The 26,914-nt window shown below is 44.4% G+C and overlaps 1 protein-coding gene across 2 annotated transcripts in view; it reads right to left on the reverse strand.

Annotated features, from left to right (window-relative positions):
- mcu (mitochondrial calcium uniporter) overlaps positions 1-26,914 on the reverse strand; it is a 55,749-nt gene that overhangs the window by 9,408 nt on the left and 19,427 nt on the right. The window contains exons 2-3 of one of the 2 annotated variants that reach the window (XM_071522944.1): positions 22,433-22,543; positions 81-144 (exon numbers count right to left, since the gene is read on the reverse strand). In XM_071522944.1, coding sequence (XP_071379045.1) covers positions 81-144; positions 22,433-22,543 — 175 coding nt within the window. Of the gene's footprint in view, positions 1-80; positions 145-22,432; positions 22,547-26,914 lie in introns of both variants that reach the window. The other variant, XM_071522942.1, reaches the window with a different exon arrangement.

Genomic DNA, 26,914 nt, shown 5'->3' on the forward strand with positions numbered 1-26,914 from the left:
ACAAAAATTCAAGCTGCTGCAAGTGCAGTGCCTGGAATGGCTGGGCAGCATGTAAGGTAAGTGAGGGAGTGAAGACTTACCTTCTGGAGCAGCAGAGGAACACAACAGTCTCTGGCCCTGCCATGAGGGGGCGCCCCTCCAAACCTGCAGACAGGAAGAAAGAAAGCACAGGGAACAACCTGGTTACTTCACCCACAGTGTAGGAAACGCCCCTGCCTCATCTAACATTTCTCTGTCTGCTGACATGAAACCCGAGATGCCGTGGCTGTTGTGGGTCTAAGCCTCTGGAGCAACACTACAATGTGCTGATATCTAAGCCTCCACTGCTAAATAACATTTACTTGTGAGGCTGACAAAGTATTATGTTACAAAATGGCTCCCTCCATTTCAGTCTCCATAACTTTTCCCATGGGCAGAAGGGAGCCACACCCTGAAATAGACATACAGATCCGACTGTAGCTGCCCACTCATGGAAATATTTTACAATGCTGTGACACATACACACACACACGCACACGCACGCACACAGTCTCTCACATCACATCTATATCCGCCAACATCCAGACACAAAAACCACCACTCGGAGGAATACAACACAATGGGAGGCACAGTAAGAAGGCAGCCAAATGTTTTCTGAATAACAACAATGTAGTTCAGTATGCATACTAGTCCAAGAAAGGAAACACTCTGCTCATGTCAGACAGTGAGTACGGAGAGAGGGAGGGAGGAAGGAAGACGAACAGAGGAGAAGAGCTTGGGAAAACCCTCCTCTCTACTACTGTAGGCTTTCAGCAGGGCAAAATGGGGTGTGTCCATATGTGCTGCACATGTTTTGAATAGAGAACTGGTCACGTTTTCCGTTGAGCTGCGATCGAGCCTTCTAAGGCATAAGATGGGCTGTCAGATCTCCTCACACACAGAGGGAAGACTGTGGGTGAGGATGAGACAAAGGAAATTGAGCAATAAGAGAACGCCAGAGGGGTGAAAAAGACAACTTTTTTGATTAAAGTTTAAGATAAAGGCACAGACACCAAAATCTACTGCAACACAAAACAAAGCACCGTTTCTATCCCGACTGTTCCTTAATAAGGGTCAGGAGATTTCCCAAGCTGCAGTGCGTATGTATGTATGTATGTATGTATGTATGTATGTATGTATGTATGTATGTATGTATGTATGTATGTATGTATGTATGTATGTATGTACTGTATATATGCCTGCAGTCTCCCCTGTGGGCTCAGAGCCCCTCACTGAGACCAGCAACACACTCAGCAACCTTGCAGCTGCTGGCATCCTACTCCTGCCAGCACACTGCTGTTTTCACACTGTGACCCTCCAGGCCTTCAAATTGGCCCAACTGCACTGCGCTCCACATCCAACGTACCTCAGCAACACCAGCCTGATGCACTCAGGGCAGAACTCCACTATATCAGATTTACAACATACACATGTGCACAAACTCTTTCGGCCCGACTCAACCAAACCACAAAGGATTACAGCAGAGATTCAAAGCAGATTTCCTCTTTTATGACTGCGTCCTTATTAACTTGCCAAGCTGTTGCGAAGTGTAGGCTGCAAAGATCTCTCAGAGGACAGCAGGTGTGTGTGTGTGTGTGTGTGTGCATGTTGTCATTGCAACCTGTCTGACTCAGCTGCGTTCTGGATCTGTAGCACTGAGCTTAACACATGCACTGTGGCTGCCTGACCCCGCACAGCATCTCCTTGCTTGACAGCCAGCAAATGGCCGACTTCAGAGAGGCCAACAGGACCACAGCTAGGCTGGGTCTAGGTCTGGGCTGGCTGCCTGATTCAGATTTGATCATAGCCCAGCACAAATATCCTTGCTAACTCTTGTGATATAGGCACCAACAGAGGAAGCGCAGGTGCCCAAAACACAATCATTTTTTCCACTGAGCGCCTGATCAGAGGGCCCAGTGACGCAGCCTGAGACTTGGGGAATATAACGGCCCGTGAATCAGTGAAAAATAGCTCTGGGTCGGAGAGCATTTGCAGCTACTTTTTAAAGTTTGTTTTAGCTTACACAGGTGAGTGTCAGAAACCTTACACAATCACAGGAAAGTTCAACTCAATTTATTGATTTTCAAAGTCAATTTAAGCTACTTTCCTGTGACTGACACCTGAACACTATCTGAATTGTGTTTAGTGCCACAGTAAAATAGCACCCATCTGGTACTGCATGCAGGTTAAAACAAACGCTCAGAATAATTTGCAAATACTTGTTGAAAAATTGAGAGTGGCTCCAGCAGTAGAGCTCCAACTTGTAATCTTGGTATCAAACAAAAAGGCACAGCTTCATGGAGGAGGCTCAGACAAACTCAGCCGCCAGTCAACTGCTGCTGATTAAATGTCCTTGCTGTCAATCAGGGGAGGCGACTGCCAATCACAAAGCCTCTGTTGTCTAGTCCAGACAGACAAAGCTTTCAGTCAGACAGTCCAAACAAGTCAGATTGCTGTAAATGCGGGTAATGAGGAAGCGGATGGGATGAATGTTAACAAAAACAGTCAGAAGTAACAGTGTCCGGGGTTGGGAGTGGCAGCAGTGTGTGTTAATGTTTTGTTAGTAGATCTCGACTAAGATGAGTAGTGACGGTAATTAGTGATGAAGTCCTAACCAGCCTGTTATTTGCACCGGACCGTGACCGCTCACTCTGTTGCTCTTCTCTCAATCTCTGCTTCTGTCTCTCTCTGAATCTCTGCCTCTGTCTCTCTGTCTCTCTCTCTCTATCTAGGAAGATGGTCCTCCAGCATACAGAGCCAGGAGAGCTAGGCACCTGCAATGCAACACTTCCTTGGTCCACACCCTTCTGAGGCTCAGCGGGTATCCAGATGCAGCCCTTGCTGAGTTTTCACTGCACTAGTGCTGCATTCTCGCTGCACCCCCAAGAGGAAATGGAAATAATATCTGGCAAATTCAAACTTTGTGCTCTTTTTCGCCATCAGCAAACACAGGGAACGGCAAGGCAACCAGTTACTCCGAAAATATTAAAACAAGAACTGCTTACTGCTGCCACTGCAGCAATAATGCAGGATGGAAGACTTTTATAATGACTTCCACTGTAGACTGAACACCACCACAGGGATCACAGGTCTGTGAAACTCTTGTTTTTGACAGCAAATGAGGGAATGTTGCTACTGGGATCTCTCCATGGGGGAATGTGTGTGTGTGTGTGTGTGTGTGTGTGTCCCCCAAATGAGGATATAGCGATTACCGTCCCATGGCCAGGGTACTAAGTAGAGCCCAAACAGTGATTAGGCTGCTGATCAGATAGTGCTGAGAAAGGTGTTCTGGCTGGCCTGGAATAACTGCGCAGCCTGCAGAGAGCAGTCCAGCACTGCTTAGCCCATTCATTAACTTCAGCTGCTTCATGCCAGGAGGAAAGATTTCCTCTGGATACCCACAATATCACCAACACCAACCCACGCATCCTCAGAGAGTGCAGCCTTACAAACATATGTGTGAGTGGTGTCTGTATGTATCAATGTATGCATGAATGTACAACTCGGTGTGCGTGCGTTGTGTGTATATGTGCGTAGATCCATCTGTGTGCATGTATGGTGTGTGTATACATGTATGCGTGAATGTGTGTGTTTGCACGTGGTGTGTGTGTGTGTGTGTGTGTGTGTCCACCCGTCTGTTCGCCAGTCTGTTTGTCAGCGGTAGTTGCAGAGCGGCTGAGCGAAGCCCCCCTCTCCCTCAGCACACAGCCACTGAAATGCTGCCTGAAATATTTAACAGCGTAGCAGCAGTCAATAGCACAGCAACCTTGGAATCAATGTCATATGGCTAAGAGAGAGAGAGAGAGAGAGAGAGAGAGAGAGAGAGAAAGGGAGAGAGAAAGAAACAAAGAAGGGTACAGAGGAAGACTGGGAAGCTGTACAGAGAGAGAGAGAGAGAGAGAGAGAGAGAGAGAGAGGGTGGGGGGGAGTTGGAGGGATGGAGGAGGTGAAAGAATGGAGGGATAAATGGAGGAGCGAACAGCAGCAGGGGAGCGATAGAGATAAATGAAGGCTGGAGTAAAAACGGCGCGAGTCACGAGCGTACGTGCGTTTCTAACCATGTGCTGCATATACTGTACCCTGCAGCAGACAGCCCTCCCCTCTGAAACGTGACTATATTGTGTGTGAGAGAGAGAGAGAGAGAGAGAGAGAGAGAGAGAGACAGAGGTGTAGGAAGGGAGGGATGAAGGGAAACAGAGGAAGGTAAGGAGAGAGGAAGAGGGGAAGGAGGGGAGGGAGGGAGATAAAAAGTGAAAGAGTAAGCCATGAGTGTGAGGATATCTAGAGGGAGGGAGGGGGAGGAGAGAAACGGTAGACTGGGTGGGTGGGTGGGTGGATGGGTGGGGGGGGGGGGAGAACTGCTGATCACTGCAGTAAAGGAATCCCTCGTCTAGAAAGGGGGGTTGCCCCTCGCTTTCACCGTCACCCCCTCCACCCCTCTCCCCCTCCCTCCCTCCCTCCCTCCCTCCCTCCATCTCTCTCTTTCTCACACTGAATCCCGGTGTTTGATGTGCTCTGTATCCTCCTCTGCACTGCGCTGAAACTTCCACTGCATTTCATCTCACCCCAACTGTATGTGTGTGTGTGTGTGTGTGTGTGTGTGTGTGTGTGTGTGTGTATTACTTTAATTAATTACCTACCTCCATTTAAAATCTCCCATTCAATGTACTGAATGCAGTAGTGTGGACAGTGAAAATGAACGCCCCCATGATACAGTAAGGCAAAACACGAGGCTCTACACTAGCAGCTTGGGCTCTGCACTATAAAGCGCTAAATATTGTGTCCTTTCCGCTCCCTACACAATGATCACACACACTGTAATAACCTGTACATGGGGCATGACATCGATCTGCAGTAAAAATTAATCAGCCTCATCCTCAGAATGACCGGTAATGATGGTTCAACACACAGACGCATGTGCCAGCTCTCAGAACCGCTCCACTAACACATTCAAATACACCTGGGAGCAGGAATTGGCACGCAACTTGTGAGCGTGAAACTGCTGCAGCTCTGCCTCATAACAATGCCGTCCCCATTTCCAGCCGTTTCCCTTAGCTATGCTGAATGCCTGCAACATAATGATGTTCATGTACTCATGAACTAGGACTCATTTTTGCCCAAATTATGTATGTGGAGAAATTTGTAAGGTTTATTAGCTTCCTCCTCCTCTCCTCTGGCACATACTCAAATTCATAATCCGTTACTAGAGCTGCTTTGAGGGTGGATGGAAGCTACAGCCATGGCTCTACAGCCAGAGAAAAGCTAGGTGGCATTTAAAGAAATGGGCAGATTTTAGGCTTTCTGTGCCACTGAGCAAAATCCTTAGGAAGCCACAAAATGTAGGACGGCTTATTACGTCCATTAGTTTTCTATATGATAACACCCATTGTGCTAAACACGCTTACGACCGGACGCTTCTTTTCGGCTTAGTTGTTTTGGCTGGATCTGGATAGAGGAACAGACAGACACATACACAAAATGACACAGCAGTTTCAAAAAATCTCTTCTCCCTCAGAACACATCCTTTTATTTCTAGACACGCTGCAGGGAAAAGAAGGGGGCAGAACATGGTATAAAGTGTGTGTGTGTGTGTGTGTGTGTGTGTGTGTGTGTGTGTGTGTGTGTGTGTGTGTGTGTGTGTGTGTGTGTGTGTGCGCGCGCGCGTCAGTGTTATAGACAGCAATGCAGAGGAATAATGTCGCTGACATAATTCCTATTTCATGGAGCCCTCTGGGGGAGCGGAAACCACATCCATCTACTTGGTAATGTGGTGTCCTGCGCCCTGGCTATGGACCAGATAACATTGGTAGTCACACACAGCATCATACAGATACACAGGTCCATACACACACGTCCCTACAGGACACGCCACACACTCATTCAGACATAAGCATGCACAGATGCAATCTAGGCATCGCAGCACGCATAAGCTATATACGTTTGATCTTTTATTAGGCCTCCTTAGGGGATTTTTCAGGAGATAAGCGCTCTCTCTGCCGAAGCACCGCGCCTCGCGTAGTTGAAACTGCTTCTACGTTTGTGAAGAGCAAGTGTTGGAAGCACCGCAAGTCACCCACAGTGGAACAATCAACAATGATCATAAATGTGAGTGATTGCAAAACAAACAAGGAAGAAATGAAGAAGAAACGAAAGAAGAAAAGTCCTTGTGGTTCGCCAGAAGGATTATCACAACCTGAAAGTAAAGATGAGCCTGGCGGTGGCGGCTACCGCTGATATTTATGATTTCAATGATTCCAAGCAATGTAAACAGTGAACCTAAATAAAAGTGCTTCTCAAGTCTGCACACAGCAGACTTGCGTTTTTTAAACGCGTGCAAAAGCCGTCGTCTGAACGCACCCTTATGAGGCACACTCAAATCTTTTATTCCCAGTTCCTCTTACTGGTACAAATCATGACGTGACGACAGATTTACAATCAGGAGAGCTGGAATCCATTTCCCAGTGGCCCAGTCGTTGAGATAATGTCTAGGGTCAAGGAGAGGTGAGGTGCTCCATCATGCTACCACGACAGACAAGGCCGGGAGAGGGGCGCATGGTCAAGGTAGAGTCAGGGTGAGGTCACTGTATGTAGAACGGCAATTCACACTAGATCAATACAAACCCGGTCTAGATGACAGGACTGGCAACAGCCAACACTTCTAGGGACTTTACCAGGCACTGAATGCATCCTTCCTTCATCCCCACCTAGACTTATCACAACTGCCTTTGCGTGCAATACACACAATGCTAGGTCTGAATTCCTTTAAAAGGGTTAAAAAAATGTCTCATGCTCCACAAAGTATATAACTGGCATGTGAAGGGCAGGATGTGGCGGTGCGGTGCAGCTGATGTGTCTTCTATCTCACTGCTGCACTGTGTGCCATCTTCCTCTCTCCGTTCTGCTCTGGGGGCGAGGTCCTGTCCACTCAGCTCCTGGCCGCCCACGCCTCCCCACTGTGGGTTTAAGTAGAAAAAAGCCACACATGCGCTCCCTCGGATGCACTCACGATCCCATGCACGCACACACATTCTCGGTTCCTTCAGAGATATGGACAAAAGCGCACATACACCTAGATAGGGCGAGCACTCAGCGATTGCTACAGGAAAAAAAAAAAAAAAAAAGGCGGATTTGAGTACAGTGTGACAGTAATCACTCTGTCATTTCTTCCGTCTCAGCAGCGACAAGCTTATGTAATGCTGTCTCTTCTCGCCGCTGTTGTCCTCGCCTGGTAAAACCTATTAACAGATATGCAATCTGCAGCATCCCATTCTTGAATGCCAGTCTTAAACAATCTCTGTTCACACATAGAGAGGAAACTGTGACAAAGCACCGTACACCCCACAAAAGCATGTACCAGTCTGATCCCTCCACTGCATTGCAGAGTTGACAATGAAAACAACCTTTCTGTGATTAGACTATTTCGAACATCAAAAACCACACCAGTTACGGCGAGCTATAAATAATTCCTGCTTAATCTTCCATTCCATTTCAATAAATTGCCTTTCAGACCGTGGACACACTTTGATTAATTAATGCTCGCTCATGGCCTGTTTAATCCACAGGATAAGATCTCAGCTATGATGGAATCCATTTCTATGACACACGGGCTTTAGGGAACAGGCCACTTCAAACAGGTGGGCTACAGTACTGGGAGGACCCCCGAACCCGGCGCACCCCCACCTTCCCTCCCCTCTCTCCCCTCCCCTCCCAGGGACCCACAGCAGTGGAATCTGATGCATTATTGAACAGCAGCCCAGGCTTTCACGCCTCACCTTAGAAGACAGCAATCGGCCGCTGTGGCTTCGAACGCTGCTCTCCGAGGCGCCGAGGTCCGGCCGGGAAGCAGAATTGCAAATGTTGTGAAACGCTCACCGCACGCTCAAACCACATCTGCATTTTCCAGCTTCCTCAGGTTATTGTTGAGATGAGAGCTGCGTGGGAGCTGAAAGTGATGTTTGCATGCCTAATATATGCATATAAGCGTGTATGTGTGTGTGTGTGTGTGTGTGTGTGTGTGTGTGTGTGTGTGTGTGTGTGGTCATTCTGCCGGCACAGTGTGACCCTCCTCTGATTGCCCATAACGCCAGATGGCACTAGCCGCTGGTGTCTGTGTTAATTTCAGTGCGGGTCACGCAACGCTCTGCCCCGTTACCTAGCAGACTAGATGAGGCAGGGAACTGCTTCATGCCCTCTGCCAACTCATTCATTTTTCTTCTCTCTTTTATCTGCTTCCCTTCATCTTAGTTCTTCACTTTGACCAGCTTTATTAGTTTTTCCCTCTCTCGCAGATAATTCAGACCCTACTGACATTCCCCGACTACTAATCACTGAAGGATCAATCTGACATGCAGTAGTAGCATCTCAGGAATGCATGCAAATCCAGCCTTGCACACGCATACCACATACACACACACACACACACACACACACACACACACACCCACACACACATATACACGCTTATATGCATACATTAGGCATGCAAACATCACTTTCAGCACACACACCCTGATCTTACCGGTGATCTTAATAGCCCTGATTAAGCCTCAAAAGGGTAGTAAGGTGGAGGCCCACAGCTCCTTCACATCACACATATCACAGATCAATCAATACTGCTGAATAAGCACTGTTCAAATCTCACTCATTCTCACTGTCTCTCTCTCCTCCCACCACCACCACTGTATTGAGCAGCTTGCTATCTATACTCACCAGCATTTCAGTTATTCTCTTTGTTTTACTCTCGCTGAGAGGAAAACAACATTTTGCTCCTTCCACATTGCTTTTTGATACATTAATCATACACAGGGAGATAAAACACTTGTTTTGAATCGAGCAGTAGAGATAAAGTTCCTCCCATTCCTTCTCTACTACTTCCCCGTTTGAGGACAGAGCTCGTCACATTTGGGGGCACGACATAAACACAAATTATGTTGACTCACGCAGGAGAGACTAAGCAAAGAGCAATCCTGATCCCACAGTGCATGTTTGACTCGCCCACTTCTGACTGGATGTGACATTACTGTCCTCTCCTCTTTCTAAGTTCCTTTCCTCTCTGCCCACAAAGTTGGGCGTTTCTCACAACACTGCACCTCTTGTTCCTGCTGAAACTGCTTTATATAGCCATATAAAATAAATAAGAAAATTAGACAAATCTTTGGGCTCAGGATAGTCCAACAAATCGCTGTGCTTTCGAGGTGTCAGATAATTTGTCCATTAAAGACGTGTAAAACACAACTTTTAGAGGGATTTGTATGGCTAAAAATGTTCCCCTCAAGATTCAAAGTTTATGACCATTTTTATTTAAATCCACATTCAATAAAAAATTATGTTTAGACCACATGCATTAGTACTAGATCATCATCAATTTATGTCTCAACTATGATGCTGAAGGGTGTAAGATGCTCCATTTTCCCCCTCTGCTCCTTCTCTTGCCATACTTTCATACGCCGACCCCCAAGTTGCATTTTGGCAAAAAGGCAAATACACTTGAGAAACTTTGCACCTTTTAACTCATCTTATGAAGGCAAATGTAATTATTTATTTTGTATTTATTATGCCATATGAGTTCAAACATCTTGCTGTTCAGGTCACAACTTGGCTTATGTATTTCTCTGTATTTCATATTGAGTTTCCTTTGTAAAAACAGGTGCTCCTTACAGCATAAGGCAATCAATAAAACCAGTATCAAGTTCATTTAAACTGTTATTCTTGTCTGTTTGAAAAGGTACCAAGCTTTTCAGTGGGCCTGTTCAGTTGAAGCTTTGGTTAATTAAATGTCAATTCAGACAAAAAAAAATCAGTGAAAACCTGTCAGTGAAAATGTCAACTAATTTGAAGGCAGCCAGGTGGCCAGTATTTATGTTGATGTGGGTTGCAGTTGTATTTTTTCCTAAGCATGGTAGTGAGCGATGACCAGGAGGAGGCAGTTTTGTCGGACTAATAGGACAGACCCATGGTGACACTTTGATGATTTATTAACCTGCAGGCACTGGAGCAATCTATTATGGTCAGACTGCTTCTGGATGGCTGGAGGTCAAGTGTATCAATGAGGAAATCTTTATATTAAAATGGTTTAGATACATATAAGCAAATTCTCACTGTTCCTCATGCACATAAACACACTGGAGTAGAAACAGTACATGATGTAGAGATATTCTCTCTCTCTCTCTCTCTCTCTTGACAGCAGTGACAGGATGTGTGGTAGTAGTAATAAACTGCACACTATTAGTCAATATGACAGTAATGAATGTAAATGGTCAAAAGGCATCTTCCCCTGATTCAGACCTGAGCCAGCAACTACACTGGATGTGTGACGAGTCTCTGCTCTTTGAGAGGATGTAAGGTGACATTCAGGGTAGCATGCAGTATTTCACAGGCTGCCATGAATTCCTCTTGAAGCGGCTGCTGTTATTTATGGAGCTGCGCCTGGGAAAGTTCCTTTTGAAGAACTTCGAGAACATTCCCTCCCATCAGAGTCTCTTTCCTTTGACCCTTCATGCCCTGAACACACACACACACACACACACACACACACACACAAGGCCATGAACATGCAGTCGTCGAAACACTGCCTCAGTGCCTGGGGTTAGGGGACTTGGATTGCGAAAGTAAAAAGTTCAAGCACCAACTGTAAATGCACAGCAAGTCAATGCTCTATCTGATCGAGGTCAGCGTTCAACCATCAGTCTGCTGTCTAGCGTTATCCTGGGATACTCCATAGACAAACTAAAAAGTCTGGCAAACTGAATCCACAGAATAACAACACTCTGCCCCCCTGGCTGAGTCAGCCAGTCTGTCAGAGTTTGACTTTGCACGGTCCACATGGACATATGGCATGCAGACATGCCCGGGCTAGAACTAGGCTAATGAACGCTGCCTGGAAACAGACTAGACACTCTGTTCAAGTCGTTAAGGGGCTCTTAAGGAGGAGTGTGCACCACAGAGGTTGACTCATAGGCCCCTTTTACACATGGCATGATATGCCTCTTGTATTCAGATTGTCACTAGATCTGATGTAGCTGGATTATATTTACACCTGGCATCAAAATGTGTCTCCAGTATACACACTGAAATCTGATTTATCTGACTTATCACCTTTTCTCATTTGTTCCCCATCCACAAGTATCCTGACAAGCCCAATTATTTACGTTTATGCAGCTCCTATATGAGGATTTTAGATGCATTGCATTTACGCTTTGTTGTTAATGTGACCAAATGCATCCCTGACAGGGCGCTCAGACTACAGTACCTGTATTTTCATGTGGTTAAACTTTGCCTGATTACAATCCAATCAACCTAGACACATGTTAATGCTAAATGTAAAGGGAGTCATAAAAAGCATAGTCACACCCAGCTCTCCTAACAGGGACTTCATTCAAGGTCTTTCCTCTATGGCACCAACTCTTAGAACTATAATGATGAAGTCTAGTTTAGGGCTGCAACGATTAGTCGACAAAATGGATTTTGAAAATGCGGTGATAGGGATTTCTTTTTAAGTTTCAGGCTGTATGCATAAATTATAGTTCTTATTAACAGTCAATGACACAATGTAAAAGACGTGTTAGTTGACAGCACAGTTTGAAATGTCTAGCTGGCCAACATTTGCCTCATTGAAGGTGGCTGAAAATACAACCAAACCTGCGAGACATTCACAAAAAAAATGTAGACCACTTCAATCCAAACCCAACGATGCAGCAGAGTGCAAAATCTGAACAGAACGGCCTTCCACAGTAACACTGCACCATTTACAACTAAACTGTCCTGGAGCCAGATCTGAGCCAGATAGTAGTTGGTGAGTATTATGCTACCTGGATATCAATGATATCTAAAGCTGATAGCTGTGCTGATAGCTCTGGCTAGTTATGTTAACCTGAGAGGATAACGATAACTGATAGCTCTTATCTCCACACAAAACCTTTTCATAAAAATGAATAGTTATGTGAGGAAGATTTTCTAATTCTGAATTAAAGAAAACTAGCGCAGTGCCCGTTCACAAAAAAAAAGCACACAATAGGCGTAGGCTATCAGTCACTTGCTTTGAGCCCCGCTGCTGCACAGAGCGCTGTTCGCTTGTTTATTCAAAGTTTATTAATATTGAACGTGTCGCGTGTCCAATCCGACACCGCACGTCCTTGGGTCCCAAGCAACACACCCGCCAAGTGTGAAGTAGATCGGACGAACGGTTCTCGAGATATGTGAAGGACACACATACAGACAGAGATTCCTTGCTTTATAGTATGATAACTCAAACACACCATAGTAAGGAAGAAGACCGAAGTTGCTCTCTCACCCCATCTGTACACACAGAGAATCCATGGCATTTACAGGCATGAAATGATTGAATAAAATTCATTCATGAATTTCTATGTTATCAACACGTAAAACAACATTATTCTACGATAACATACAGTTATGATAATGATGTTTACTACAATTTACAATTTACAATTTCACATTTGGCAGACGCTTTTATCCAAAGCGACTTACACATTAGATTTGCATACAACACAAGCAAGTTTCTAGATAGGAGAGAACAAAGAGAGTAAGTGCTATAGAGCTAAGTTCTGGTCCAACAGGACAAAGGTGCTACGAGACAGTGCAACAAGCTAAGTTCTGGTCCAACAGGACATAGGTGCTACGAGGGAGTGCTACAAGGCAGTGCTATGAGGTAATGCATAGAGTGCATAAATTTTTTTATTTTTTTTTTTTAATTTTTATGCAAGGAGGTATTCGCTAAAGAGCTGGGTCTTTAGCCTTTTCTTAAGGATAGAGAGGGATTCTGCGGATCGAATGGAGTTTGGCAACTTGTTCCACCACCGGGGAACCACAGAAGAGAAGAGTCTGGCTCGAGACTTAGGGCCTTGCTGAGGTGGCAGCACCAGGCGCCGCTCCATGGCAGAGCGTAGTGAGCGGGAGGGAGCATAGACCTGAATGAGGGAGTTCAGGTAGGTCGGAGCCGTTTTGGTTATTGTTTTGTAGGTGAGCATCAAGGACTTGAACTTGATGCGGGCAGCAACTGGGAGCCAGTGGAGGGATATGAATAGCGGAGTGACATGTCGTCTTCCTAGTAACAAAGGTGTATGGATGACTTTCTCCTCAGCTGGCAGAAGTCTTGACAGAGAGCAAGCTCAACCTGCTCCTCAAAGACGTGAGAACTCAGTAAAGCTTTGAATTTTGAGCTGCTTGACTATTCTTTTTTGTTGAAAATATTCACCAGATTCGTCCATTACCGAAATAGTTCTTTGCAGCCCTGGTCTAGTTTACATAAAATCAAGTCAGTACTGAAAAGAAATTCTGTAGGCTACTAGTGAAGGACTGTATAAAGAGGATTTTACAAAGATTGATTTTCAGAGAGATGGATTCTAGGAATTTTTCTATTGGGTCCTATTTGTTTTCTGACTTGTTCATAAAGGCGGAGGCTCTACTCGGGGCCATTCACAGCAAGCATCAAATATTCACAGGTCTTCTGCCGTAGGGCCATGCGGGGAGCAGCACTCTCTCACACAGGCCTTGGACCGTTTGTGGAAAGTGGGCCAGTCTGTGAACCGTCTATCATTCTTCCCACCTGCAGGACTCAGGGAACGGCAGTCACAGCAGTCCAATAAGCAGACAGCCAGGCTCTCAGATGTCAGAGGGTCCTGGGCGGCAACACTCATCCTCATGCCTGTGTGCGATGCGGCGCGCTGCGTCCCTGCTCCGGGAGCTTTAGGAATCACCACAAACACACCGCCCTGACTCACACACACACACACACACACGGGGGAAGCGGTGGAGAGCGTAATAAGAGTCGGCCCATTCGCTCATTCAGTCCCTCCATTCACTCACCTCGCCTCCACTTCTTCCTCCTGTCTCTGGCCTTATCATGACCTGAAATCGCGTTCCGCTAGTCATACTCCCCAACTCCCTGTGTGCCTATGGCTCTGATGAAAACACTATTACCATATCTCTCCATCGTCGTGCTGCCATTTACAATATCTCCATCCTCATCATTAGTATTCCTCTCATTGCGTTATCTTTCCTCCACAAATCGTTCCAATTTGAATGTGATTTGATTTACCATCTTTCTTTCTCCATCGCTCACCACTCTACCTCCATCGTCCCTCCCTACCCCCACCCCCTCTCTCTCCTGCAGGGCTCTATATAGCATGGATGTGGGTGAATAAGCCCAGACAAGGGCAGCCAAGTCGTCCCCATTTTGCTCCCTCAAAGTCTCACTGCTGCGGCTCGGCTTGCTTTCCGCGAATGGCCTCAAAATGACTCAAGCACCTTGCAGCAAAATGCTTCTCTGATTTTGTAAAAGATGTTAATAAAATGTGCGTTCGGTTAATCTCCAGAGGTCACTACAGTGCACGGCGCAGATTAGAGGTTCAATAGCTCCAATGTCATCACGGTATTTCTGAAAACGGCGCCCTGCGGTGTCACCTCTGTCAAGCCATCACTGGGCCGCAGATACAGCAAGGCCACAGCTTGATCGCTGTAATATCTGGAACACTACAAAAGCTGCTAAAGGAATTCCTTTGATGGCACCACTTAGAGTATAAATCCACCCTTAAACACTTCAACACTGTTAATAAAACAGTTATTCAGTAACTTTCATTTCTGACCCATTTTTTGTGTTGTATCCATTCCATTGGACAACTGGCCAAACCTACACAACCTGACATCACATTCATTTTGCACCGAGGTTCAACAATCATACAGGGAGAAATCAATGGTAGAAGAGGCTGAGATAGCAATTTTCCGACTGACAGTAACCTCAATAGACCAGAAAGCAACACAGCCACAAGACATGTTGCATTTGATTAAGGGGCAGGGCCGCCATCACTATTGCTCTCTCCACCTGATCAAAGCTATTTATATGCCCATACGCCCACCTTGGATTGAAAGAAGAAGTTCACACACGTTCTCTGGAGGTTGTCAAACCTCATTCTGGGAAACGTAGGAAATCACTAAAGTGAAGCAGACGAGGCAGGTTGAGGGAAAGTGGGTTCACCAAAAAAGTAAATTACAACATTTGATCACGAAATAACTCCTGGAATGCACTGAACATCACAGATTGATATAACAGTGAAAGAGTATCCATGGGTGAAATTTTAGCTGTAACCAGCAGTTAGCATAAGTCAACTCTGTCGGTTGTTAGGGTCAGTCCCAAAAAACACACCCACTGCACATATAGAACAGTGGGATACAGAGATACAGTACCACAGGCAGCCACACAGGGAGCCACACTGGTACTTTAGCTCACTTTGTAGGGCAGCAGACTTTCATATGGGGATCCCGCAGTTGGCAGATGATTCAAACAGTTTGACTCGAACCCAGTAAGAACAGAATGTTTACATTATAATATTTGACAGGGTCAATTTAATGCCATTTACCAAGACAAACTTTATGCCCCACACCAAATTGAATCTGTTAATTTGATAACATTGACTGATGTTGCAAAGAGTCAAGCATAGGCCTAAATAACAGATCGCTGATTAGGCCTATTCATGAACATCCTAATTAGTGACAGCACAATCTAAACAAGTACAGGCCTAATTTGGATACCACTTGTCACATAACCTGCACCAATCTGCACCTTATCACAAATTACGTGCTTGTCCCTTTAAGACTATATCCTAAACTTTTACAGAATAATGATGACTTGCTGAATTAAGGGCACTATTAAAGATTACAATCAGTGGAAGTTTTAAGACGTGAAAATCAATAGGATTGTTCAAACAGATTAAAGGTGGTCTGGCAGAAAATGTCACAGATAATGTCAAGCAAGGAAAAGTGCTTTGTCCTTAAATTCTTGACATTGATTTTCTGATCAATCTCAGCGATGCAGCGAAAAGTAAATACACACAGATGCACATGCACACGCATAGGTTTTTGGATCCACGGAAAGGTGTTCGGATCCAACATCAATGTTGAAAATTAGGGAGGAAAATTAACAATGTCCGATATTGCTGCAGATATTTATTTCTGCGGTCAAGTAAAAAAAAATACTCAAAAACTGCTTGTGGCAAAGAGCTGCAACGATTAGTCGATTAATCGATTAGTTGTCAACTATTATGACATTTTATAGACCAAACAACTAATCGATTAATCGAGAAAATAATCGACAGATTAATCGACAGTGAAAATAATCGTTAGTTGCAGCCCTAGAAGGCAAACAACTGGGACAAAACTAAAGTTTGCTTGTAAGTAACATTATGCATGTCGCCTTCCTCTTAATATCCTCCATCACTTATCACAACTTCGCTAGTTTGTTCACAAATAAAGTTACTCAGCTCATGCAACCTTCAGCACTTCATCCTGCAGGCCCATAGTCTGAAAATGTAAGTGTAAATAAACCAAAATCTCTCTTTTGCTGTGATTTTATCCATGCAATATCCATGAAAGGTTCTCTCACACACACACACACAAATAGATCGATAACGCAATTAGACACAGTGATGGTATCTCAGCTTCATGACAGGCTTACACATAGTTTTAAGCTTTACTAAGCCCACTAGTATCGCAGATCTATGTGTCATAATGGCATCCATCTTGTGCTAATCAATTTGACTTGGAGGCAAGAAGCTCAACGCCAAATTTAATTCTCAACCCAGTTCCTCGACCCAGCATCACTGCACTGGCCTGGAGCGGTTTAGACAAAAGATTGATTTAGACTTTTTCCTCATGATATCAGCTGTTTAAAATTCAAGGGTTCAAATGACACACTTTAAAATTTGATAGCAGCTGTGAGGAGTCCCTTCATACTCTGTGTTGCCATTCAGAACATTCAATGATACTACAAGGATGGAGGATGGACACATCATGCCAATCTCCAGCTGTGTTAATGATGGTGAACAACTGTGCTGGTGCCTTTTAGGTCCTCAGGTGGAGGGCTGGATGCTGAGGGTATGCATGACTTGAGTGAGTGAAACTATGTTGACTTTTAAAAATTCCACTGTGGCAGCACCGTGTTGTTGTAACTAGAGAAACACTGAACAAAATATTTAATTCATGTGTTCCCTGAGCTACTTCCTGGTTTGTGGATGTTCAGAACACCAGCCTCCAGTCGGTTGATGCTTGTTTGACTTCTGCCGTAATGTCTGGTGTATGAGTGCACGCTGGATTTCCCACATGCAGGGATCTGGGGATTTGTAGCCTAAACAAACCATAATTCCCCTAAGCGTTACGCACAAATGCACAAACAAACAAGCAAACAAATGAAGTCACAGAGCCCGGCTTTTATAGAGGTGCACCTAAAAAACAATCAGCCAATAGAAGACTGTGTTCTTCCTCATTTAATTCTCCTTGCCTTTCCCCAGCAGCCTTGAGAGGTGGAGAAAATAAAAAGGGGGAAAAATAAAGAATGAGCTGCCATGGGCCACCAATCAACACTCACTCTGTCCACCTCTGCCCCAGTGGGGGAGCCAGGACAGTGCGCCCAGGAAAATTAGGAGAGACCTTCAGCACAAACAGGCGAGTCATATCAATCTGCTGTTTAAATAACAGCCAGAGGACACGGTTTATCAGCTCTGATTGTTAGCCTCTGCCTCGTCCTTTGAAGTAAACTGCACACACCCTTGGTACACACACACACACACACACACACACTCACACTCTCTACACCTAATGTACACAGCACACCCAGTGAGAAGCCAGTCGAAGGTGTAGGTCGGCAGGTTAATCTGCTTGTGGGAATGGCCAATTTCTCTCATCTCATTTTAAACTGTAATTCATTTTGAAAATTTTAGGTTAATCTCTGATGAAAAATTCACTGGGATTAAGGAGGGAGAAGAGGCGTCCTTGTGACGGCTGATGCCTGCAATTTAGAAAGATGTGTTTGTGTGTGTTTTGGAGGGCAAACAGGGTTATAATAGTATCCATATAGGTCGAGAGGCGTCTTCAAGGGTGTAGCTGAGACGAGAGAAAGCACAATCAGTCCCAACACCCATGAACTACCGGCAAAGGGCAAGGTTTATATGACCCTATAAAAAGAAGAATGATTGTTGATTTGTTTAGAGCGGATATAAGGGAGACTGAGTGCGTCAACAACTTGACCCGAGCCTTTACAATCTTCCAAAGAACATCTCCAAACACCTTTTTTATATTATATGACTAAAAATATGTCAAGTTTTTAAATGACTATTGACAGGGAATACGGTGTGAAAACATTAAAACAGAATCCCATTTTAACCCTGACGGACTGGGAATTGTGGGATGAGTTATGAGTTTGGACCAGCTACTCCACGCAGTTTATGGTCAATCAGCCTAAATGGACGGTATGGCACAAACTCTTGCTGAGCTGATGCCATAAAAGACGGGGGAGAGGGAGAAATGGAAACAGAGAGGGAGAGAGAGAGGGAAGGAGCAAGAGAGAGCAAGAGAGAGAATTGCACTCTAGAAAACCGTTAAAGGGAATTCATGCCTCAAAAAGAAGTGTTTTTTTGGGGAGAAAGAGTGTCTGCTACATCTGTTTGGGCACTTCAATACGTCATTTAAATAGCGTCCAGTGCAACAAACTTTCTTTTTTTTTTTTTACAACTGCCTCCTGATGAACACAACCGCCATTGTTTTCAGTGAATGGCCACCTCACACCACCTTATCACATTTAAGTGAAGTACATTGAGCTGTGTGAATAGGAAGACTCATTCCATTCTTCAGCTACACCCATCTGCCAGTGACTGGACAAATGTGCGATTGCCCAAGTCAGTCTACTGGAAAAATCACCCCTCGAATGGTTGAACTGACCAAACCAGATCATTTTTTCTGACCAACGACTTCTCTGGGAAGAATGAATCTGCCTTAAGGAATAAGGGTACAAGACAGAGCAGCTCTCTCTGTCAGCAAAAGCAGAAATCCTTAACACAGAGCCAAGCTGGGTAAAGACATGAGCCAGAGAACAGGTTCAAAGTGCCTGTCTATTGTGTCTAGCTCCAAAGCTCTATGGACGTCTGTCACACCATCCGCTTCTCCTCCACACTATGGAGTGGAGAAGCACCACTTCATCTTTAACTGCTGCTACCACATTTCCTATCAGTTTCAGTCCTCCTCTTTCAGGCGTCTTCCAATCCGCTTATCTATCTCCTCACATCCCGTGCCGTTTAATCTTGTGTACTATAATGCACAAGAGGCATGGGGTAACACAAATTGCAGAAATTGGCCAGCTTCCGATAAGGAACTAACAGCTTGCTTCCTCTTCATTTAGATTTCTCTATTCATGTGTCTGTGTGAGATTTGACAACTTCTCCAAATTGCCTCCATTCCCATCTGTAAGAGCTGAGTGGCAGATGGGTTGAGAGGTCCATGTGTGGATAGTGCTGCCGAGTATGGCTCTGTGTGTGTGTGTGTGTGTGTGTGTGTGACTGCAGCCCTGACCCATCAGGCCTTGGGAGAAACTGCAGCCAAACTGATGAATGCCAGGGGACGACAGAGGGAAGAAGGAAGGGAGGGGGAGAGAGAGAGAGCGAAAGAGAGAGAGAGAGAGAGAGTGAGAGATAGAGAGGGAGGGAGCACTGGCTCTGCCAAGTGGGAGACGAGTGCCTCTGCTGCAGTAATGCAGGAATAAGAGAGAGAGATGTCAATGAGATGAAAAGGAAGGAGATAAAAGGAAGTATCGACTGAGAAAAACACAATAAACAAATGTCAAGCAGCGTGGCAGGTAATGCCTGGCGTCCACGTGTGGAAGGGCTGACAAGTTTTTCGAAGCAAGTGCCTCATTCTCAGTTTGTGCACGATGTCACCCCTTTTGCTGATGCATCCTCCGTCCATCCAGTGCGCTTATGACAATGTCATCCTAGGTAGAGACGGCAAGCGCTGGAAAATCAAACAGTCCCTGCTGAGCCTCCTATCTCTGCTTCCTGCCCCTGCCCTCTGAACAAACAACTCTCCCTGTGGGGGCGGCGGGGGCAGGGAGGGTGACACTCAGGAGTATCGACTGGCTCCTTCTCGGCTCTGCTGCTTTGCCACGTTGGGAAGAGACAACAAACCAGGAAGTCCTGCTGCGAACACGGCCTAGCTAGGACGACCCGAGCCTGATCTTTTCACTTCCCGACAGCGCGTGCGTTTCCTCTGCTCTCGTTCGACCACCATCCCCCCATGCTCAACCAAAGTCCCTCCTCCTGGAGAGCCTGCTGCAGTAAAATGTAAACACAGTCCCAGGGAAGCCTCTCCTCGTTTTTCACTGTGCAACCACCCCCCACGCTGCACAATCCCCTGCCTGCCTTCTCCATTTCATATAGCCTAATGACACATAAACACACATGCACCAACACAAAGCACACACACACACACACACACACAAGTGCACACTCACACTCACACCCACGCACGCACCCACACAAACACACATAGAAAAGGAAGATGAGCTAATGCACTGCTGTCCACAGCAGGAGGATTGCAAGCACTCAAGGAACAAATATCCTGTTCTCATCATAAAATTTTCATTCCATGCAAGCTTGCTGGTGGAGTGAGCGCATTTCCTGGTGAAAAATATATACATTTAACCTTGAGCTGATCTTTTTAACATAATGCATCTGCTTTATTGGATTCCGGCTGGCCCTTACTCACAGGAATACCAAGTGTATGGAGCTGCGCTGCCAACTTGGTGAAAGGACAAAGGACACGGTGACAGTGTTGAGAGGTCCTTCTGCCGTATCTTGTGACTGGTTATCGTCTTCTATTGGAAGAACGCTGGCATGACACCTTGTGATGAGAACATTGTGGAAGTGTCATCCAAGCCCTTGACTGACACGTGTAGGAACCAACTGAACTCACACATATGCGTGCGCATGCAAACTCATTCTCTCTCCCTCTCTCTCTCTCCCTCTCCCTCTCTCTCATCTGAAGTTGGTTGATGGAAAATCCACTTTAAAATTTTACGCCAATTCCACTATTCTCCTCACAAATCGCACCTTATGTCAACCTGCTCAAGTACCATGGATTCCAAGTGAGATTTTCTCTGTGTAACATGTATAATTTGTATAATTTTGGATAATTTGTTTTTTTTGCATGGGTTTGCAGTACCAAATGGGTGGGTTTGCAGCACAGGACTACAAACTAATCACCAGAAAGCCAAACCATCAATCACCTGACACAAATTCAATTCCTGATGTAATAAACCCCACCCACCCATGTGGCACTGAGCATTACTTCCAATACTATTTGGGATGCATACAAATCCAGTAAGGTTTGTTTATCAGCAGGCACACAGCAGTGATGTGGTGAATGACTTGGTGGAACGCGTTTGATAGGTTTGCTTTTATATCCAAGCGATGTGTCAACAAAACAGCTTGTTCTTCGCCATTACATGGCACATTTCATCAGTGAAACTTGATGGCATTTATAATACAACAACATTCTCGTCAAACCGTTGATTTGCAGGCTGCATTATGGTTTGATGCACTGCTGTGCGTGCACCCTATCAACAAAACTGAATCAAAGCGATGACACCCCAGTGGATACTTTGCTTTGAACAGAGAGATTTTTGAATACATTTGAATAAATTTCTCCTGGTAATGGCTTTGTCAAAAGCCTGCCAACCAGTGACCTCATCAACTATTTGAACTTTTTCCCCCAAACTGGCCTAATCACTGCTCTACAGAAGAATAAAGAATAACAACTGATTATTCCCAGTTAAAACAGTGACAGGTGAACTTTGTTTTGACTGGGACTGTTGCAGATAATCATTAGGGTTCAACTGACAGGGGTTTTGAAGGCTGACATTAATACCAATATTATTTAAATGTTTTTTTAAATAAAATTGAAACATGCAAAATTAAATTTAATTCATTTATGTAAATTAATTTAAATGAAGCTGACAATAGCCAATATTTTGTGCTGATTTCCTGTATATTTAATTTTAATTTGATCATTCTCATGACAATTTTTGTTTTCAAATAACAAGAATTGTGCGTTTCCCCACAGACTTTTATTCTTTCCGGGTGGAAAAGTTTCTGAATCAGTATTCAGACCATCATGGGAGAGTAAAACTCTCCATTAAGACCCATTCTATTGAAATTTTTAGGTTAGTTAGCAGCTCCTTAAGGCAGAGTGAGGTCGGTTACATTGAAGGTTTTACAGACTGCTGATATCTGACAAACAGATTTTGGTCTAATAATGCTTTTTGTGACTGACCTTTCAAATGACTTTTAAACAATTTTAATAGGGTGATGAGCGCATCAGATGAGTGCTTCTAAACACAACGATGCTGAAGCTAGCTATCGTCAATACAATAATAACCTACAGTCCTCTGGATTCCCTTGTTGTCCCCATCCAACTAGCCACACACATACACACACCTGATCCTAATAAATGTGGAGTTTGCTTTAGAGGCTTTATTGCCCAGAAATCAATAAAGTCCAAAATGAGGTAACCCAGTACTCTCAATTCCACAGAAAAGATTTTTTACACACACACACACACACACACACACTCTAACCTGTGGAGACAGGGCAGTGGGCGGCTGGGTCAAGAGTGTGGAGTGGGCTGCTGACCGTAGGCCATGTGCTCTCCTGACAGTCTGGTGAGGGAAAGGAGCAGACAGCACCTCCTGCTGAGGAGAGGACACACAGACAGACAGAAACGTCATGTTGGGTTCATCATCATAAACTCAAAGTGGAAACAAATTGTCTGGCATAATGACGACAGAATTGGAAAACAGCAGACCTCGTGTTATGTTCAAAAAAAGGCACTATCAGGACCTATGAGCTAAAAAGAGGCTTAAAATAGTGAGGCGTGAAAGTGGCAATACTGTTCTATTTTCTATTCCTGTCATGGGCGCGGGTAGTTTCCTTTTTCGTTTCAATTCAAACCAACTGTGTGGTCAGGACTGTGCGTGCAGTGTAGGAGAAATATCAAAAGCAGTGTCCTGTGTACACTAGGGAAGGTGTGTGAGGGAGCCTCCACTGCTGTGGCTGTCAGTCAGTGATGAGAGAGCTGGCCAGCCTACAGCTGCTCCATCCCCGAGCCGGGATTAACACCAGGTTATTTAGACCCACTATCTATGAATTACCCTTCCTACAACATGAATGGTGGTGTCACACTTCGGGGGAAATAAAAGCAAAAAACACCATTGTTGGATGTGTGCATGTAAGCATTTGTGTGTGTGTTTGTTTAGAGGGAGACAAATTTAAACCGTGTGTGTGTATGTGCATGCATTTTTTTGTGTCTGTGTGACAGTGAGAGTGATAGAGAGTTAGGGTGTGTGTGTGTGTGTAGGTGGGTGGATGAGAGAGGGTCATGGTGGATTGGGATTCCTAAAATACTTTCACCTTAAAGTTAGTATAAGCGCTCAGATGTTCTGCCTCCTGGTGCTGAAGGGAGGACAGATAAGATGGAGATAAGGTGGGAAACACTTACCACCTAAACACTGAGAGCACCTATACACTGTGAAGAGCAACAGCACTCCATAGCTACTCAGATTAGACCCGTATATTTGGAGTGGTTTGGCCTTACGGGTCTCACTATGGCTTCTGACCATGGCCACTGTTGCCATGTCAACAGGTCACCTCTCAATGCCCCATTAACAGGCTCTTAGGTTTGATCACAGTTAATAGGCAGTACTCTGCAGTCCGCAGTACTGACCAAAAAGGTCAGCCGAAAAGACCCACCAACACCACCTAAATGTATCGTAGTATGCAAAAATACAAAACGAAACATTTAGTCTCTCTCTCTCAGATAAATCTATTTCACTGCAAACCTTAAGTGAGAATTTTAATTGGTAGAACATCTTCACTTTTCAGCATGCCTACCTGCACAGAGGTTCACGAAAAGCCAAGCTCACACATTAGCTGCCATGGAGACACGCTGTCATAACCGGCACTCAGGATTCTCTCCCCAGCTCTCAATATCAGTAACTGCAAACAGGCAAATCTAGTGCTTGAGAAGATAGGCTGAGGACACTAAATGAAATATAATTTCCCCTGTTCATAATTGTGTTTGACATAGGATTTTTAGACAGGGTTTTAAAAATTAAAGAAAGTGGTGCCGCCTGCTCCCCAGGCCCCAGGCTCCCCAATTTCAATGGTTGACCACTCACAAACTCCTGCAGAGCAATGTGAACTAAAAATGTAAAAGCTCTAGCAAAGTGTAATACCACTCTAAGAAACACAATGTCCTCAACATTAAGATAGGCAATGGACCTTGGTATCAAGATAGCATGTTGCAGCAGGATTATTGCTTCTTCCTTATCTGTGACAAGTCAGGCATATAGTATCAACTCAGAGGAAAAGCCTATGTGCAAGACCCCAGTGACTATAAAAGGTGTCCATGAACTGCCAAGAGTGTCTCCTCCAGTCACATCTCTGCTACTGTGGAGGAGGAACAGCATTCGTCAAATTGTTGATATTGTGATGTGTGATATTTACTGAAGTTATTTCTCTCTGCCAAGCTACCAAACTGACTCATTTTCATTCTGGCAGTGAATTCTAACTGTAGCAATGCAGTAACAGAATAATGTGCATGTATGGGTCAATAATCGCATTTTGAAAAAGGGTACAGTTTCACTTATTGACAAATAACCAACTTAAAAGTAGGGCTGGACAACATGGACAAAATGAATATTACAATAATCACAATAAATTATTTTGATATCAATATATAATGATATCTGATAACATATGCAAAATCGCATGTTAAATATTCAAGTTGATGTTCATCACACTGACCTGCATGGTAACAAATAAGTGGTGGAATAAGCCTCCCTAATTTGTTCCAGATCACAATTTACTTACCATTTACTTTTTTATCATTAATTTAGACAACAGAAATATGTATCACAATAACTTTGTATCATTATTTCATCATAACATGATTCGATGATAATATTAATTGCCCATCCTTACTTAACAGCCTTACTGGACAAAACTAGCTAGGATAAAGATGTCTATTACACAACCATCAGGGATGCAGTGGAGGGTAAAGCCACCCAAACTCACACCAGTCAGCTTAGTTCAGTAAACTAAATTCAGAGTATCCTAGCAAGTAGTATCAAACTGATAGGGGATAGGGGCTTTTAAAGAAAAAAAAACATGCTTTTCTGAAAATATAATTGATTTTTGTTTAAATTGGTGGTTTGTTTGTCTTATGATGATCATTAACTGTGGGTCAGTTTACCCATCTTTTCATTTCCCACAACACCACTGGCTGCCATAGTTGGTTATAAAAGACAAGCAATTAAAATGGCTATGTCAAGCAACTGGATATATTCCAAGAACAGGAATTGTGATAATCTAACACCATTAACACATTTTCAGAAAAACTAGGTTTGACAATAGACTGGATAATTTTCAATAGGATTAAAAAGTATGTTACTATATAAAGTGGTACAAGACAGAACAAGGGTCCAATACCAAAGCAGAATGTGAGATGATTTGACAACAATGTTTTACAAGTTAATGACTCATTTACACAGGCATTAGTATAGTATGAAGTGTCATACTATATATACTTCATACATACATACTTCATACTATACTAATGCCTGTGTAAATGAGTACATGTTCTTCTGAACTGATACTACTGTGCTGCTGTGGATATGAGGTGTGTTTTTGAGAGCAGTTGCTGTGACCTATCTGTACCAGCAGCCTGTGGCCCACTGAGGGGAGGCCCCGTCTATTTCTGTTGATTAGATTGCCACAGAGGACATCAGCTGCTCTCACTAGATACCAACCACAAGAAGCCAACTAGGATCACACACACACACACACACACACACCACTTTTTCCCCTGACAAAAGGCCCCAGATGGCCAAGTCCCTTCTGACATCACTCTGCTTTGCTTCAGAGGCAAAAGCAAGAGCCACACACAGGTCAGCAGACAGACTTACTTTCTGCTTCAGGAACCCGTAGCTGAGGTGGTACTAAAGGGGGGAAAAAATCCTGGTTCTGTATAGCTCAATGGGCAGAACATGTTACTAACATTGGGTTAGGGGTTAAATTCCCAATGGGGCCACCCATGCTAAAAATGTATGCGCTCATGGTAAAGTAAGGTGCTTGCGATCAAAGCATCCACCAAATGGCATTTTTCACACGTTGCTTTTGTGCAGCTAACGTATGATAACAAGAGTCGCATTTTACCTAAGCAGAAACATGCTTCAAAGTCCTTGTCACAGTGAGAAAATAAGATACCACTGGCTGCTACATATTGGTTTACTGATCGACTTATGGCAGTGTGTTAGTGAGCTAACAGCTTGGGAAGCAATCTCAACTAATCACACACACGTCAAAGCTAGGTGTTGGGTGCTGCTCAGCCAGCAGTCTTCACATGTTGTCAGACTGCTATGTTTGCCACCTGAGCACTACCTGATCCACAGCAACAGATAGCAACAGGGCCAGGCTTTAGCTCTCTGCCGCCTCTGCACATTCCCCACGCATGGACTGACACACTCTTCACCAGCCCTCATTACTGGAAACCCCTCATCAGCGAGGAGCCAGAAGACTCAAATGTCTCCTTGTACAAGATATCTCACAGCTGAGATTGGCTAATGGTTAATCACAAAAGTCATAGATGGTAAGTTAAGTGGCCCTCAGTATATGATCGTTTAATCGAATAGGCCTGTATGCTATATGAAGGCGGCATCAGACTGTGCGTTTTCATAGACAATCTATCCAAGACCTGATGAGGCTCAACAATTTCCAACTGTCAGAATCATGTCTAGATGGCAGCAGTTGATGTGTCTCGTCTTGTCTTGTGAAATTCTTGTCTAGAGAAATTCTAGCAAATCAAAGCCTTAACTCAAGGCTTATAGCGTGAAAGGGGAGGGAAGGGGAGGGGAGGGGAGAGAAAGTATTGATTTAACCGGGACCTGGTTAAGTCAAGCTATTGTGTGTAGTGTGCAATGAATACAATGAAATGTGGAAAGCACCCATGCAGTCTGATATCCTTTGTCTTGAGTAATCCTTTGCTTTGAGATCAATGAAAA

Source organism: Centroberyx affinis, unplaced genomic scaffold (genome assembly GCF_046629955.1).
Source record: "Centroberyx affinis isolate AG114_WGS23_722 - 3 ecotype Tasmania unplaced genomic scaffold, CSIRO-AGI_Caff_v1 ptg001046l_1, whole genome shotgun sequence".
Lineage (NCBI taxonomy): Eukaryota > Metazoa > Chordata > Actinopteri > Beryciformes > Berycidae > Centroberyx > Centroberyx affinis.